This window comes from Podarcis muralis, chromosome 10, assembly GCF_964188315.1.
Source record: "Podarcis muralis chromosome 10, rPodMur119.hap1.1, whole genome shotgun sequence".
Taxonomy (NCBI): Eukaryota; Metazoa; Chordata; class Lepidosauria; order Squamata; family Lacertidae; genus Podarcis; species Podarcis muralis.
In genome coordinates, this window is record NC_135664.1 from 41419701 (window position 1) to 41436860 (window position 17160).

At 40.5% G+C, this 17160-nt stretch overlaps 1 protein-coding gene across 2 annotated transcripts; it reads right to left on the minus strand.

Moving 5' to 3' along the window:
• Positions 1-1975: 1975 nt before the first annotated feature.
• Positions 1976-15091, minus strand: USP44 (ubiquitin specific peptidase 44). Of its 2 annotated transcripts, XM_028747570.2 has the most exons (7): positions 14272-15091; positions 13559-13648; positions 8186-9685; positions 5866-6064; positions 4918-5026; positions 3371-3576; positions 1976-2849 (listed from the first exon to the last, which is right to left on the minus strand). In XM_028747570.2, exons 3-7 carry the CDS (start codon positions 9608-9610, stop codon positions 2650-2652), a joined length of 2139 nt encoding a protein of 712 aa, XP_028603403.1. In that variant the 5' UTR covers positions 9611-9685; positions 13559-13648; positions 14272-15091; the 3' UTR covers positions 1976-2649. The 2 variants fall into 2 exon arrangements, with proteins under 2 accessions (XP_028603403.1, XP_028603402.1); XM_028747569.2 differs by lacking the exon at positions 13559-13648.
• Positions 15092-17160: the final 2069 nt, after the last annotated feature.

The following is a 17160-nucleotide window of genomic DNA, read 5'->3' on the forward strand; positions in this document are numbered from 1 at the left end:
CAGAATCAATTATACTAAAGTAGTATAAATATTTAGTATGTATAATTTTTGGCATGGAGTTATTTGAGTGCTTTGGTTGTTCTATAAAGAATGGTGTTTTGCTTAGGTATCGACTGGAAGTTTAAATAAAAAACAAATAGCTACTTTTCTGATGGGCTGTTTTAAAATGATACATTTTCAAAACTGAATAGGGTAAGGAAGTCCTCCCCCCCCCCCCAGGCCACTTGCAGAGAAGGAAATGCTTCACTTGCTGGATTTCTGTTTATGTAGCTCTTAAAGGCACTGAAACTGCAGCAACAACATTAAAACCCTCTTAACTGAACTACTATCTCTCAAGGTACAGGCCAAGATAGAGCTAGATCAGACTTGCCACAGCAGGCCATTGAAAATGTAACTGATTTTTATTAAATCTGAAATAGCTTAGAATTGCCATTTTTTTCTTGCTCATCTTTACCCCTTTTCCTCTGCTTTTGGTGGAACCTTGCCTGTTTTTCCCTTTAGTTTTGTTCTTGGTCTCTGCTTTTCTTTTACAGATGTTCTCTTGTCCTGTTTCTCTTTGCCCCTCCTGCTTCCTTTGCACAAACATGTTTCATTTACAGATGGGTCTTGTCCTAAAACTGTGGGGTGGGTAACCTTTGTTGGGGTCCAACTCCCATCAACCCCAGCCAGCATGCCCAATAATCAGGGTTGATACACCTGCACCCACAATGACACAATAGGCACCTGACGTGCTCAGAGGATGACTTTTGACAAATTGGTTCAAGCTCTTAGAACTTAACTAGTTGCTATGCTTAATTCTCTTTCATGGTGTTTTTTTAAGTTGGGACATTGGGTTCTTTTAAGATGGTAGGTTTTTTTTTTGTAGCAGACAGGTTAACTGTTCGCTGTACTGGCCAACAAAGGAAAGAAAATTTAGTACCCTTCTAGCTGAGCAGTAGAAAACAGGCTGCAAATGAAGACATTTTGCTACTTAACATCAAATATTCATAGGCAATGAGTTTTGTGTTTAATAAAATATGCAGTCTTTATCTAGGTATCTCACTTATGTTGGGTGGCTATCAGTTCAAGGACTAGTAAGATTACAGTAATTAAGACAAATGTCTATGCTCAAGTTTCTGCCTTGTGTGCAAATAATCAGGGGACCTGCTGTGTTAAGAGGTCCTGAAAAAAGGGCACTAACCATTATTCTTTGGGTTCTTCATGCAGAGAGAGTGCCTATTAAACTAGAGTATACAAAAGTATTTTTCCTGTCACCCCAGATAACTTTGAGAAGAAAGTGAATTAGGGACTTAATGCTTATTTTTATGTGAGCGTGAGACATGCATTTTTATGTGGCATTTGAGAACTTCTGCACAGACAGCTTCGCTGGATTCAGTTCTTCCCTCCCAGCCCTTTCTCTTGGGGTGGTGAAGTGCTTGCATTCCCTCTCTACGGGGAAACTTTATACAGTTCTCTGTGTCCTTCAGAGTTGGAAGGATAGAAGACGAGAAAGGTTTTTGTATAAGCAGTAACTTCCCTCCCTAATTCACACAGGGCAAGTCACCCAAAACTCCAAAATCCTATTTCCAGAGGGCAGGAGAGCAAGGGTTTGTGTCTCTTGCTCAAAGATACCCCTCAGCTATCTCTGCAATTAAAAAAAAAAAATCTTAGGAGCTTCACACTAACCAGTTCACTTTCTCAGCACTTTTTTTGTTGGAGGCAGATGTCCTCCAACAGACATCACAATGTAAGGCTGTCCCTCATGCTGGTTAGGAAGTGCTGAAGAATTCAGAAGGATTCCCCCCCCCCCCCCAAGCAGAGCAGCAGGCAGTTAAAAAAATTAAGCTCTTACCAATAAAAAAACCTTTTGCTTTGCTTATACAAAACAAATCACAGCCCACTTTCACTTACACAGCTTCACTTCTTACACAGCCTATGGTCCTAAAGGAACAGATAAAAGACAAATAGAGCAACACAAGATTTTGTGAGGGCACTATCAGATTTGGGGTGTTTTATTGATACAGTTGACTCAGAGGGTGGTAATTTGCCAGTTGTTCTTCCCCTAGCACTGAGCAGTTGCATACACCGAATAAATATCTTGTTGCTTCTCCCCAGGACTTAGTGACTGAGTAGATCATATGGTTTACCAAATGGAGGTAGGAAGCAGAGTTCTATTTTGCTCTCTGCAGGACTTTTCACTTCAGAGGGGAAAGCAAAGTTCTACATTTTATACCATCTTATTTTTTTTAAATTCTGTGGAAGCAAGACATATGCCTGCAATGACTGGTACTTCAGGAAACATGGTATAAAATGCACATTTTTTATAAAAAAAATCCAAAATTACACAAGTTGCTCACCAAAATTCCTTATCTATGTTTTCTACACCAAAATATCAAAATATAAAAATGCTGAGAAACAGCTTGAGGTAAGATTTAACAATTCAAATGGCAAATTTCTTTTAAAAAAATAGCTATACAGATATCCTAATAATTTTGGAAGTTAACTACCATCAATAAAAAGTATTTATACTAAAAAAATTCCCCAAAACAAGTTTTCAGCTAGTACAAAAGGGTATGAAGATACATTGTACAATACTGCACTTACTCATCTCAACACATGTACAAGTGACAACTCTCAGACTTGTACTGTACATATTAAATTGGCTTTGGATTAGCTGTTACTATCTGCACTGGAACAATTAACCTCAGTATTTGGCTGTTTTCCAGATGGTGAGTCAAGAGCTGAAACATTACAGTGTCCATTTGCCTGAGTAATTCGTTGAGTATAAAACAAGATGTAGGCCTGGGCCTTGCATACTTCTTCCATAGTGCACATGTTGAGCTTGGAATCATTGCAATGAACCCAGAATCCTAGAAGACAAGAGCAATAAAAGTATTGCAGTACTGGTTCTTGTAACAGATCAAAGGATTTTATGTATTGCAATATAAGAATACTACATTTTACACAGAAATAGCTGTACTACCCCCACCAAAAGGATATATGCAGAACTGTCCAAATGACAGGTTGGCCTCTCTGTGCAGCATTCATTACAATTTTAGAAGATTCCCCTGCTTAAAAGTATTGAGTTTAGGGAATGAAATATTCAATAAATACTCGTGCCAGCAAAATGATTAGCACTAGCACAATGGGACTCCTTGCCCCATGCACCACCCAAAAAAGCTACTTTATGGGATTGGGAGAAACCCCAGAAAAGATTTAGAGGGAATGCGGTGGGGTGGGGGGCATTACAGTTGCACAAAGAGAAATCCTTGCCCTGATGGAACCTTCTCTTTAACAATATGTCGAATATAACCCTTCTGTTGTGGCAGTGCAAGCCACTGTATCTAAAAGGCAAGCTTAAATTGGATTTCAGATTCAAATTTGTTTGTACCTCCTTCTGAGTTATAGCAATAGGCAGTGTAGTGTCCTGAGCCAAAACCTTTCCCATGATGCATCACAACAGCAGACAGGTCATAGGTAAAGCAATCTGGAACAAGGGACTTGAGAGATTCTCTGCAGCAATAGGGCTCCATGTTGAGCGTCTGATCAAAGCTGACGTGCACACCAATCTTCTCACGATGATTACGTCCTGACCATCTTGGGTGATGAAAAGTATAAAAAGGTTATTTTCTATTTCTTTGTTCTGTAGGGTAACTTCAACATAACTAGAAGTTAAAAAATCTCTATTTGTGGGCTAAAGCCTGGGAGTATGTGTATCTCTTACAGTGTGGAAGCAGTTACAGAATCATAATTATAGGCACCTTGTAGGCTAAGTCCTACCATCTGCAAAGTGCAGGAAATTCACAGTTAGGAGAATCCACAATAATAGTATTTCCAGTCGCTACTTGAGAACCACAAGTGAGAGAGACTCCAACACTCTTACAGATTATTAGTTTCATTGTAGAACACTTTCTGTTGGAGGTTTCTTTTAATCCTGTAACTTATTCCCACTAGATCAAGTCCTCATTTGCAAGACACTCCTTTGTATCTGAAAAATTGCTTTCTTTATGTCCATTGCAGCAGTTGGTTCCCTCACAACCACAACCACTCCCCGTGATAAATTTGACTGGTTTGTTCAAACCCAATTGATAAAATACAGTCATACCTCGGGTTAAATATGCTTCAGGTTTAGTGTTTTCAGGTTACGGAACGCGTTACCTCTGGGTTTCGCCGCTCGCGCATGCACAGAGGCTCAAAATGACATCATGCACGAAAGCAGCAAATCGTGACACGTGCAGACGGCAGACGTGGGTTGCGTTCACTTCAGGATGCAAACGGGGCTCCGGAACAGATCCCGTTCGCATCCAGAGGTACCACTGTAAAATGTTTTTCTCTAATGCCACTGGTTCCTTAGGGATTTCCAGTCACAGACTCTGAGAGGGCCATTTAAGAGTTTCATAGAAGGGAGAATTTCACCAGCTGTGCCTTCCCCAATCATTCCCTAGAAGTAACAAGAAAATCTGAGGGAATTATTCTCTGCTTTGTAATTTACAAAGCATCTGTCTTTCCTATAGACTCTATGCTTCCTGGGGTCTCTTCCCACTTAAGATTTGCTTCACAGTGGTGCTTCTTGTCCCTGAGGCATATACAAGGTCTTAATTTAAGTCAAACAACTTTGCCTCGCAGAAGGCAGGCTGCTAACATTTGGATACTGACAACTTCATTCCTTGAGCACCTGAAATGTTCAGGAACACCTCAATATTCACACCAGTTCAAATCACTGTCAGAAGCTTCATCAAATTCCTTTAATGCAAAACAGTATCGATAACAGGCATAATATCCCTTGGGTTCTGGGTGGAGCACACATTTTTATTGTAATCTCAAGAAGCATTCTTTATAATCTGACTAAATATACAGATCTATTTTTTTTAAAAAAACACATTAAGGTTGCCAGCCCATTTTCCTTAATATGATAGCAAAGGTAGTTCACTACAGTACCTGAACCGCTTAAGGTGTAACCGCAGAACTTGAGGTAGTCGGCATACCATAAGTTGCTTCTGTGCTTCTGTGAGTATAATGGGCTTAGAAGAAAACTTCCTTCGTTTTGCTATGACAAGAAAAAGAAAATCCTCCACTCATATTCACAATAGATGCAAGTTGTAGAAAAAATAAATCAATGCACTTTGGATAATACACGCCAAACATAGGTTGCCTCAGTCTAGACTAGAGCTTCTCAACTAAGCATTGGTTTAGAAGAATTTCTGTGTGTACAGTCAGCTTGGCAGGAATCCATTTTGGAGATATATTGTGGAAACATTACTTGAACTTAAAGAACATTCAATATACAACTTTATATCAGTTATGTGGGGGTTGAAGATTTTCTGCAGAAAAAAAACTATGTAAGTTTGTGAATTAATACCAATTGCAAATAATTAGGAAAGCATGGCATTTTTGTAATTTCTAGCCTTGTTTACTATAAGCAAATAAAATAAACCAAATTAGGGCATCAGAAAATTTTATGAATTGAAAATTTTCTAAATAATACATTTCAATGCAATTCAGTTAAAAAAATTCCAGAAAACCCTTATCACAGGTGTATATGTTGGTATAAAACGCGATGAGCTCCAGTGAAGTATGGACAATGTACTGATGCAATCCTGAGATGAGCGCATGATATATATACTAAAAAAAAAATAAAAAAAAATTACAAATGTAGATTGATAGTTTCATTCTTTGAGATTACCTTTATGTATCATATGACCTTATACTGTGAGCTCAAGGGACTGTTCACACCTTGTTTTGCACATTTAACAGATGCACAAATAAGAGGTATTTTTTCTGATTATGATGTTTAAAAATGTACTGGCAGTATCTATGCTCTTAACCAAAGCTAGGCCACATGTTACATGAAAGTCAGGTGCCCGAGTACATGCTGCCTTTACTCACTGTTGCACTGATCACAGGCATATATCTTTCCTTCCAATGCTTCAGTTTCTGTAAACTTGGCCAACATTTCCGTCAACAAGCATGGATGCTGACAGGTTGTCTCCTTTCCATTGCAGTGGTATCGTTCAGGAAATTCCAGTGACAGATCCCAGAAGGGTTCTATAGTATTAGACTTATTATCACACGCAAGACACGTTACCTGTCGAGACAAAAAAAAACACTTAATTTGACTCTCTAGACCTTCCTTCTTTTGCAAGTGAATGTGCATACATATTGCAGATGTGAAGAGGAGGGGTGGAGCAATCCAAAACCCAAATCCTTCACACTGGAGGGGGTCTGGACAGAGTGGGAGGGGTCCTCCTGCCCAGCTCTGGTTAGTTCCACTGATGGAGAAGGGCATTTTGGGGATGGACTGGACCAGCATGACCAGCATGCTGCAGTCAAGCAACAGCAACGGGCCCAATCCAGGGGGGAACTGATGCAATGAAGTGGCATTTGCCCCCTTTCTGTCTTGGCCAGCACAAACACTGAGACTACGGATGCAGTGCCGCCTGCATGAAGCCCTGTCGCTGGGGTTCAAGGGATTAGGACTGTGGCCTTAGCTGCTTTGTTGAAAGCCTCATCATCATCTTAAAATTGATTACATTTTTTTTAAAAAATGTAAAATTACAGCTCAGTGACAAAGCCAGATATATGATGCTCTTTCTTATTTTCCATTGTAATTAATGCTGTTATTATTCTATCAATAAATATTTTATATATTACCAGTTTAATGTGCTTCATTAGTAGAGAGTCTTAATATTTATAGTCATTTTAGTATTTCCAATGGGGGGCAAAAGATACAATTTTTTTATGCAGGTAATGAAACAATGTATATTGAAGGTGAAAATTAAGTGGGCATTCATGGGTATGGTGCAAAGGTTTCACTGTATTTGTTTCTAGGAAACAAGTCTAAAGTGGCTGGAAACTAGCAAATGCAAGGAAAAGCAAATGAGGGGAGTGGAACAAGAAGTAAAATACCCCTCAATGAATAATCAAACTGCTGAAATCTAGGGATAGAACAATAGTGCAATTGCATTATTATGCTGACTGTGAAACTGTGGGCCCAGGTGAAGTTTCCAAACCCAAGCAGTTCAACTCCATAGGGCAGGCATCCCCAAACTCAGTCCTCCAGATCCCTAGCTAACAGGACCAGTGGTCAGGGATGACGGGAATGTTAGTGACTCAAGCAAGGTTCTCCTGGGTACAGGCTTCTGTACATGAATTACCACAAAATACAGTAAGTACTTACAAGCTCCCGGTAGTATTTTTAATACCATTTAGGAATCTGCACATCAAGACTACAGAGGGCCTTCTGATAAGTTATTATAGTTGCAATTAACAGACCAGAGCAGTCCCAGTAAAATCAGTGGTGATGCTCCGAGATCAGTGAATTGTGCAGAAAATTGCTTGAAATGCTATTAATGCTATTACTCTCACTTCCTTAAAGATAAAAATCAAGCTGACAGACGGCTGATTAGATTAACTCTCTTAGATGAGTACATTTTCATATACGGCAAAGTATCAAATACATGTGAATTTAAATCATTAGATTTTTACTGTGTATGAAGTAGAAAAGTTGTAACAGCTGCAGACACTTATTCTACTGGCATGCATTATACAAACATCCCAATTCAGTGATGGAAATCTAAGTCAGCTTTGACCTGAAAGCCCCATGTTCCAGATCTCAATTATCTTAATATGGGTCTCAAATCACAACAACCTGCAGCAAGTTGCATGTTTTTACTACACATAAAAAGATGTCTGATTTATAAGAGGCTAATAATTGCTCTATTTTTTTTCCTCCTGGAGTAGGAGATTATGCTGTTTAATTTTATCAGTGCTTAAAGAAAATAATTAAAACAGAAAGGAAAGCTGGTTTAGATGTTGGTTTAGTAGCACTCTGATATGGTCATGCCCTGAATGATCAGTATGCTCTCCGGAAGAGTAATGGAGATACTCCCTTCCAACAGCCATACCTTTAGCCTTCAACTTAATGTCTTCTTGCAAGCTTGAAATAAATGAATAGCTGTAACTACCGACAATCAGTACCTTTCTGTATCTGACAGTATTCTATATTTTCTTGTGCGTTCTTTAAAAAGTTATTTTCTGACACTTAATTTACATAATCCATGAAGGCAATATATTTATTTAAAATATTTATTAAAAGTGACTACACCCCACTCCAGTGATAACAGTAAAACGAGTCTTCATTTTGACCCATTAATTTACATTAATATTTTAAATCACTGCAGAGCTTTGTGAATGCAACACAACATACCTGGCTTAAAAGCTGTCCATGAAAAATTGTATTGACCACATTCAAAACCTGTTTAATGAGTTTCCTTTGAGAAGTGGGGATGAGGGCTGGGCATTTTGTACGAGCTGTCTCCAATTCTTGCTGTACTTTATCCAAAAGTTCACAGAGAAATTCCTGAGCATCTTGCTGGGCATAACCACGAAAGGCTGGGATTAGTCTCCACACAGAATGGAGCATGGCAAATGGAGATACCAAAGCCCACTTGCCAGACCACATGACTTGAAACAATGTATGCAGCTCATGACAAAGAGAAATGTACTTTGAGCTTGGCTCCTTAGGCTGAATAAGTTCCATATTTCTGCTATTTGACGCTCCACCACTTAAGCCTGATGAAACACTAGATCGCCTTGCAGAAGACTCCTTGTCCTTAAATTGACTTTTGTTCACATGAAATATAGAGCCGGCAGATGGAGAATGCTTAGAAGATGATCTTGTTTTGCCATTGGCTGCAGCTGCTAACAACTCTTGAGTTTGGTTCAAATCAAGCTTTAAAAAACATTCCCGAAATATGAGCAAATGACTCAATACCTGGAGAACAGAGTTCATATAACATGTATTCCCCAAGTTTCGTAATCCTGTTACACCGGGAGTCACAGTAGGCCTTCGTTTAACTGGAGAGTCATTAATTTTTTTTAATTTTACATCATCTGAGGTAGCTGTTACTTTCAGTTCTACAGCAGAGTCCAAATTCTGTGACATTTTTAGTGCATAGAGTGATATTTTTGAGGATTCCTTATTTTGATTTTGCAAGCGAAAGCTCTTTCTTGGAGGCATTTTTTCCATTTCTTCTTTCAACTGGCGCTTTCTCTCTTCTCTTTTCTTCTTAGCATTGATCCTTCTTTCTTCTGCTTCTTCCCTTAGCTTCTCTTCTTCTAAAACCCTTTTCCCACTTGGTGTCAGTTCAAACCAAGATCTAAAAACTTTGCCCATTAATGCATGCCTCCTGTGCCACAGAGCTGTGAACATACGGTCTTGATTACGAAGCAAGGCTTGAGCACTATTATGGGAAAGGTAGTCACTTGTGCCCATCGATCGCAAAATCCTGCCACTGCGAGTAGTACAGTCATAATTCTGACTCTTGATTGCATTTAATGTACTTCGCAACAGCTTTAAATCACCAGTTGCATTATCATTAAGAACATAGTCATCACAAAGGTAGCAGAAAACGTACAGCTCATTCACTTCTAATGCCACTGGATGACTGCTTTCCTGAAAGTGCTTTAGTGCATGTTCTTCAATGTATCTTCCACAAGCAACATGTGAGCAGCTGAGGCAGGCCCATACAGATTCTGTAGTATTGCATACCATGCAATGCCACTTGTGAGGATTTACAATGGAATGGTCTTGGGCAAGCCGAAGTCTTCCTACATGTTTACACTTATCCATTCTCAATACTATAATGTTAATGAAATGCTACAGAAATTCATCTTCCAAAGAGTTTCTCAGTCTTTGCATTTTGACCTGCAAGCGGAAACAAAAGTTAGCTTCAGCTTTTTTTAGGACGTAAGAAGAATCTGCTGAGTCAGATCAAAGACCCACCTAGTCTAGCGCCCTGTTCTCAGAGTGCCCAACCAAATGCCTCCAGCAAACCTGAAAGCAGGACATGAACTTAGCAGCACACTCCTCACTCATCCTCTACAACAACTGGCCTCAGAGGCATACCACCTTAGATACAGAAGCAATCATTCCTTGTAACCATTGATGGCAGTTTTCCTCCATTCCATGGCATGGCGTTGGACTAGATGACCCTTGGGGTCCCTCCCAACTCTATGATTCTATGAATTTGTCTAACCCCAATTTAATGCTGTCCAAGTTGGCAGCCTACAATCCATCTTATGATAGTGAATTCTATGTCTTAACTATGGACTGTGTGAAGTACTTCCTTTTTTTGTCCTGTAACTTCCAACACTCAGCTTCACTGCATGATCCTGGGTTCTAATACTATGAAAGGAAGAGGGGGGAAAACTTATTTCTATCCACCTGCTTCACTTAATGCATAACTGTACACACCTTTATCATGTTTCTCCTTATGCCAAATGCCAAAATCTTTCCCCTTAGGAATAAATTATTCAGTATGGCAGAACATTTTCTGTCTATCTGAAAATTTGCCCTAATCAGCATGCAGCATCAGTTTAAGACAGATCTATTTAATAAATCACGGCTCAAGGTGGTCCACTGACAAATATTAGGATGGGGCACAGCACTTACACTTGTCACTACATCTGTATACAAAGACAAACAAGCCCCATGTGCCCTTGTAAAGGAAGATTATGAAACTTTAGCCTGACAAGCAGTCAAACTTTACTGGATACTCCCATTGTTTCATTAGCACATATCATTCTGTTCAGCATTGCACCTATTCCTATCTACTGAATTACAACTTTATAAACATAGCATTTTAAAAACTCAGTTTAGAAACACTTTTTTTAATTAGCTAAGGCAGTGTACATTAATTAGTATAAAATATTTATAATTAAATACTGATAATAATCAGGCTTTAAAATGCTGATAAAAATCAACAGAATCTTAAGAACAATAAACATAATTAAATTACATGTCTGGGTAGGCTTCCTTAAACAAGGAGGTTTTTAGCAGGCATAAAAAAAAACACAAAAAATCCAGTGCAATGAAGACACCTGCCTGATATTGATAGGCACAGAGTTCCAGAGCATAGATGCTGACACATACTAAAATATTTTCCTCACAAGTGCAGAATGGATATTATATGGCACTTGTAAAACTGCCAGTACCACAGCTTGAAGAGGTCAAGTGGGCACATATGGAGTGGCAATACTTCAAGTAAAAGAGTTGACGGTTTTATATACTAATTGAAACAAGCCAGAAGCCAGGAGAGTTCTGTGAGCAGAAGTATTATATGTTGACAGGATCTTACTCCTGTCAGCAATTGTGCTGCAGCATGCTGTACTAACTGTAGTTTCCAGATCAAGCACAAGGAAAGCCTCACATAGAGCACACTGTAATAATTCAACCATGACTTTACCAATGCTTGGCCTACTGTGCTCAAACTATTCTGGTCCAGGGACAACAGCAGCTCCTGTCAACAGTCGGAGGTGATAAAATTATTATTATTTATTCAATATCTATACCGCCCTACATCCGAGGATCATAGGGAGGTTTACAATATAAAAACACAAATATGTATAACATAGTAACAAACAAAAACAACACACAGCCGGTTTAAAGGGCCATAGATAAAAGGCACCCCTGGCCACCTTTAGATTTTGCACCGTGGACAATTTGCTGAATTCTCCCTCATGGGGTCCAACTTACAAACAGTTGGGACTCAAGCTCAGCTTACTTTTTCTCATTCAGCCACCAGGCATAATTGAACATAGTTTAATAAGATGTGCATTATGTCATTTTATTTTATGTGTAAATCACCCTGATAATTATTAGATTCTTTCTCTCCCTTCTACCTTTAGCCATTTTTTGTTAAATAAAAAGTCCAAAATTCTTAACTCTTTTCATTGTAGAGAAGATTCTAATGCAAGAGTAAAAAAATGAATAAAAAGATGCAACAAAAATGCTTTCCTACAGTTAAGTAAACGGAATACCTGTACATCAAGGTTTTCTGGCTCATGTCTTAAATACAATTTTGAAATAACTGAGCAAATAGCCTCAATATATATCATTTCACTTTAAATACAATCCTTCTACCTGCTGTCATACCTCACTGACAAAATGCAAAAGTAAAAAGTAATCATTCCTTCTTTGGTCCATACACATCATGAAATAATCACAGAACAGGAATTTTTAATATGAAGTAAAAAGTCAAATACAAAAGCAGTAGCTTAACTTCTTACTAACACAAATAGGCACTCAGTGCTAGATGCAAGTCAGAAAATATGAACTCCTACGATCATAAATCAGTATTTACAGACAGGACTCAAATTTTCATCATTAAGCATCACATTATTTAAAGGAACAATTCCCAAACTGGTGCAGTGCAGATGTCAAGCACAGAAAATAAGTTACAAATGTTAAGAGCTGTGTAGTAGAAATTGAATGATGAATGTTAGCATGTATAACCAATACATGATAAATCTGGTCTAGTACTTTAAAATTGCATCTTAGCAGTACAATCCTATACATTAAGAGTAAGCCCCAGTGAATTCAATGAATTTACTGCCAGTTAAGTTTGTATAGGATTACAGCCTAACAGCACAATCCTACCTATGCCTAGTCAGAAGTAAGTTGTATTGAATTCAATGGGGCTTACTCTCAGATAGGTGGGGAAAGGTGGGGGTCTAGGGGAGAATTAACATCTTACTACAATCATTTACTTCTTACAATGAAAAGTGTTTCTTTGGCTGCAATCCTAACTATGTCTACTCAGAACTAAATTCAAAGTGGCTTACACCCAGGTATGTGAAGTTAAGACTGCACCCTGAAACCTGGATCTTCATGACCTTTTCATGTAATAAAGTTCATGCACTACCAAAGTAATTTAAGTACATAAAAACTTAACAAATCTCAACCTTTTATCATTATAATCACTTGCCATCATTAAAAGTCACAAACTTTTGTGTAAAATATACTACATGCAGTACTCCTTTCTACATAAGCACTGTTAACCCAAAATTCTGGAAATAATAGGCTGGCTTTTTTGAGTGAAACAGTTTTGTTTCACTCCAATTTACATTTAATTGCAGCTCCATGCTGACCTATTAGCAAATCTACTAGTTCACATTGTTTCATAGATTTCCCCCTCCCATTATCTTCTGATACTTTTTCAATGAGTTTTATGCACACAAACCCTAAGTAACAAAGATTCAAAAGGTATGTCTTACTGTCAGTTACTCAACACAACAGAAGAGTTCAAGTGTGGGGCCAAGTGTGGATGCTTATTCTAAGAATATTATAAATCATATAAGATTTATTAAGAAAAATGTTTCCTCTACTCATTCTGGTCACTAGCTTTTTTTCTTCTTTTTTAAAAAAACACATTCACCTGTGATACTCCTATCAGTGGATGTTCTTTAAGAACTTGTGTTTTCAGACACAGCTTTCAGGTGCATAATCAAGATCACTTAAGATATATTTAGTAGTCCTTTGTATTCTCAATCAGGATAGTTAAGGGACAGTAAATAGACAAGTTTCTCCTATTTATGTTTCTTCTAATCTGTTCACCTAATCTATGTCAGTTATTACCAACAGGAAGTATTCCAGATCAATGAGGTTGCAGGTGCCAACTTCCAAAATACAATAAATATGTAATGAAGGGTGGATATAAGTAAGATGAGAGTTATTAATTCAGAGGAAGTGACAACATACTGAGTGTATTAACCTCGACTTTCAAAAACCACTACAAACCTATTCCAGGTGCAACAAGTGCTTCCTTTGAAAGATGAGAGTTATATCTCTGAAAGTAAACATCTCAACAGGTCCGCAGAAATCTGTTCCCTTTCAAAATAAATAAATAAATCAAGGCAGAAGTAAAAGCTAGACACCCATTTCCACAGCATAAAAAGTTTTTAACACACTTCCTTCCTATCCCACCATCTCAAAACGAAAACGTCTAGTCATCCAGAACCGGCTTTAACCTATGGAGGCCGATAACATGGGGACCATCTCCACACGAGCAAGTTACCTATAAAACATTTGTGCGCGCGTGAATCAAGATGCACATCGGGGAACCAGCCCACTCGCAATTATTTAAAAGGATGCAGCTAATCCAGCGCCCCAGACCAGCGCCCCCGGGACTCCTAAGCCCTCCGAGTGGCGCCTCCGAGCCCCCTCTTTCTCGTCCCAGGATAAGGGAAGGAGCCTCTCGACGGGATGGCGAAGAAGCCGAGGGAGAGAAGTTTCTCCTTCCCGGCTCCTTCGAAGAGGCGCCAAAACCCCAGCTCGGGAGCGGGGGCTTCCCGGGTGACGGGAAGAGCAGCGGAGGACACTACTTGGAAGAAGTAACGGGCTGCTTCCTCGCTCTCGGAGCGCCTGGCATCCCCCGGCTGCCCCCGACCGGACCCCCCACGCCACCCCGCCTCCCGGAGCGCCTGGCTGCCTCAGAGCCCGCCAACTCTCACCGGACCGGCTCCAGCCATGTCCCTCTGCTTGCGGCGCGCTCCCGCTCAGCCGCTCAGCCCCTCACGCAGCCGTCGTCCCCGGCGCCAGCGCCCGCCAGCAGCAGCCGCCGCCATCTTGTGCTCCCCGCGCCTCCAGCTTTTCAGTGTCACAAGCAACCGCCCCCTCGGCCGCGTCAGCGCCGCGCCTCCCTCGAGCGGCTCTCTCGCTCGCACACGCAGCGGGGATCCCGCGGGCGGCGCTTGCCTCGTGGTCCTCGGTGGAGTCCCGCTCGAGCGTCTGTCTCTCGACCTGCCATAATAAGAGCCCTTCGCCATGTGCTGCCTCCGCCTCCCCTCTTTGGGGGTTACTATTGAGCCAAGGTGGGACATAGGAAGCTGCCTGGCACCGAGTTCAGACCATTGGCCCATTCAGGCTCAGCGTTGTGGTCACTGACTGGCAGCGGCTCTTCGGACTTTGGGACAAGGGTCTTTCCCAGGGACTCCTGCCAGGCGGTGGCTCAGAAGCGTCTGCTGCACCGCGGCCCTTCCTGAAGGTGAAGTCTGGAGGCCTGGCTGCCGCCCGCCCCAATGCATAAGGTGGCCTTGGCCGCCTGTCTTGGATTGGGTCCCTGCTCTTCTTCTTCTCAGCGTACCAAGAGGAGAGGAGCGACTGAACGCTGTTAGGGCACCACACAGAGAAGGTGGAGCGTGTGGAGGTTCCCGCAACCGAGCAGCCGCCTCTTGCCGAGACTCTTTGGGCGCTACAGCAGGAGTGGAAGCTGATCTTGCTCTTCATTTGCTTATGTGCTTTTTCCGGACATCCATCCTTCCCAGTCAATCTGCCCAAAGAGAAGAGCGAGTGAGCAGAGGCGCCAATTGCCTCTGTAATATGGTCAGCCCTCCTCTGCTGTTCCTGGGCAGCCCCACTTGGCCAAACTAACAGATCCTTCTTTGCAGAGGGTCTTACATTTACATTTCTTGTTTTAAAACTGAGTGCCATCGAATATAAGAAATAAAAGAAGACTTTTACCTACAATTAGAAATCAATATGAATCTTTAATGCAGATGCACTGTGAGCCACCTGAATGGAAATTTGTGGGCATTGCTCCGTTTGGGAACCCCTGCTGTAAAACATATGTGGAAGAAAGAACCACTTATGCAGCACTTTAGATCCACTCCCTGCCCCCTGTTAAGGTGTGAGGAAGCATGTCTTTAAAAAGACTGCACCTCCTGCCATGCAGGAAGATAGGGTCATTGTCTTGTTTCAGATGCTTCTTTCACGGCCAGAGAACAAAGCTCTCCATTAGCAACACGATAGAGCTTATGCACATGGATGTAGTGGGAAGAATTCTTCCTTTAACAGACATAGCTGTATTCTGAACAGTAAGCTATAGGAGTTGAGTCAGCTTGGGCTGGAGAGCACAGCCCTATAACATTGCAGATATTTTGAGGACAAAACAGGCTGCGAACAAAGGCAGAGTTAGGCTATGAGTCTGGAGTGTGCAGGAGTACTAGCAGAGGAAATCACTGGTAAAAGGTATGTGGTTCAAAACACTATCCCTTTAGGTTTTAGGTTGCATTATCATCTGTATTATTGGGCGATATGACAACCTTGTGAGGTTCCTCCGGCCTCATGAGGAGCCTCTTCAGTAGGGTTGGTGAGTGTGGGCCCTGCCCCCCAGGCCAGGTGAAAGGGCCTTGCAGGGAGCGGCCTCATAGCTGGGCAGTGTTCCTCTGGCCTCATGCAGCTACCTCTACTTACAAGTAGAGGCTACCATAATGTCCACCCCTTACTTTAGGGAAAGGCCCTATAAGATGGCTTACAATAAAAATGTGAAAAACAAATTTAAAAGAATAGACTTTGAAATTATTCTGGGATAGTTCTAAGAAATGTGCCAGAGTGCAGATTATTAACAAATCTGCAATCCTATACAGACCATCTTTGCTGTGAGCCATCGATTTTTAGAGTTGGAAGGTATCCCTATAATACAAATAATTTATTATTTATACCCCTGGCTGGGTTTCCCTAGGGTCATCTAATCCAATCCCCTGCAATGCAGGAATTTCGAGGAAAGCATCCATGCTAGATGGCCTGCTCCCTGCCTTGCAGGCCTTTTTCCACCTGGGCTGGGAGGTCAGGGCCCTGACTGACTCCCTCCAGCTAGAACAGACCCAAGTCATCAAGCCTGAGCTTCCACAGCCACTGCCCGCCATGAACCACCATTGGCAGGATTGACAGTCCTGTTAATTATGTTGTTTTTAATGTATACAGTACTTTATACTTGACTTTCTTCAGGTTTTTTTTATTCTGGATTGTTTTATTTTATGTTTTAATGTGTTGTAAACCACTCTGATAGTATTTTAAAAAATAAATAAATAAAATGGTATAGAAATGAAATTAATAATTATCATAGGAACTTGGGAGTAAGCCCCACTGAACATCTGAGTAGATATGTATAGGTTTGCATAGTAAGAGTGCAGTTTTCCTGTTTAATTCATTAGCAATAAATAAATACGGTACTGATTTTAATACCTCAAGTTAGTATCTCAGCAGCATAACCCTAGCAGTGCTATGGAGAAATAAGTTTAAATGATTTCAGTGGGATTTACTTCTTGGTAAATAGGTAGTCTATAACTGCTTTGCAATTATCTGGGAATAGATCCCTTTTAATTCACTGAGGCTTACTTTTAAGTAGATATGGATAGCTTACACATTCTGAGTATTCTACAAAATTTATAACATTATTGAAGTGCTTCAGATTGCTTACTGAAGTCCCACTAAGCACTGTAATTGAATTGCTGCCCTATTTTTCAGAGATCTTCCTGCCTCTTCTATCTAAGAATAAAAGAAAATGTTACAGCCCATTCTTATGCTGATTTGAATGGAGCTGCCCCTCCTCACTCAGCTTC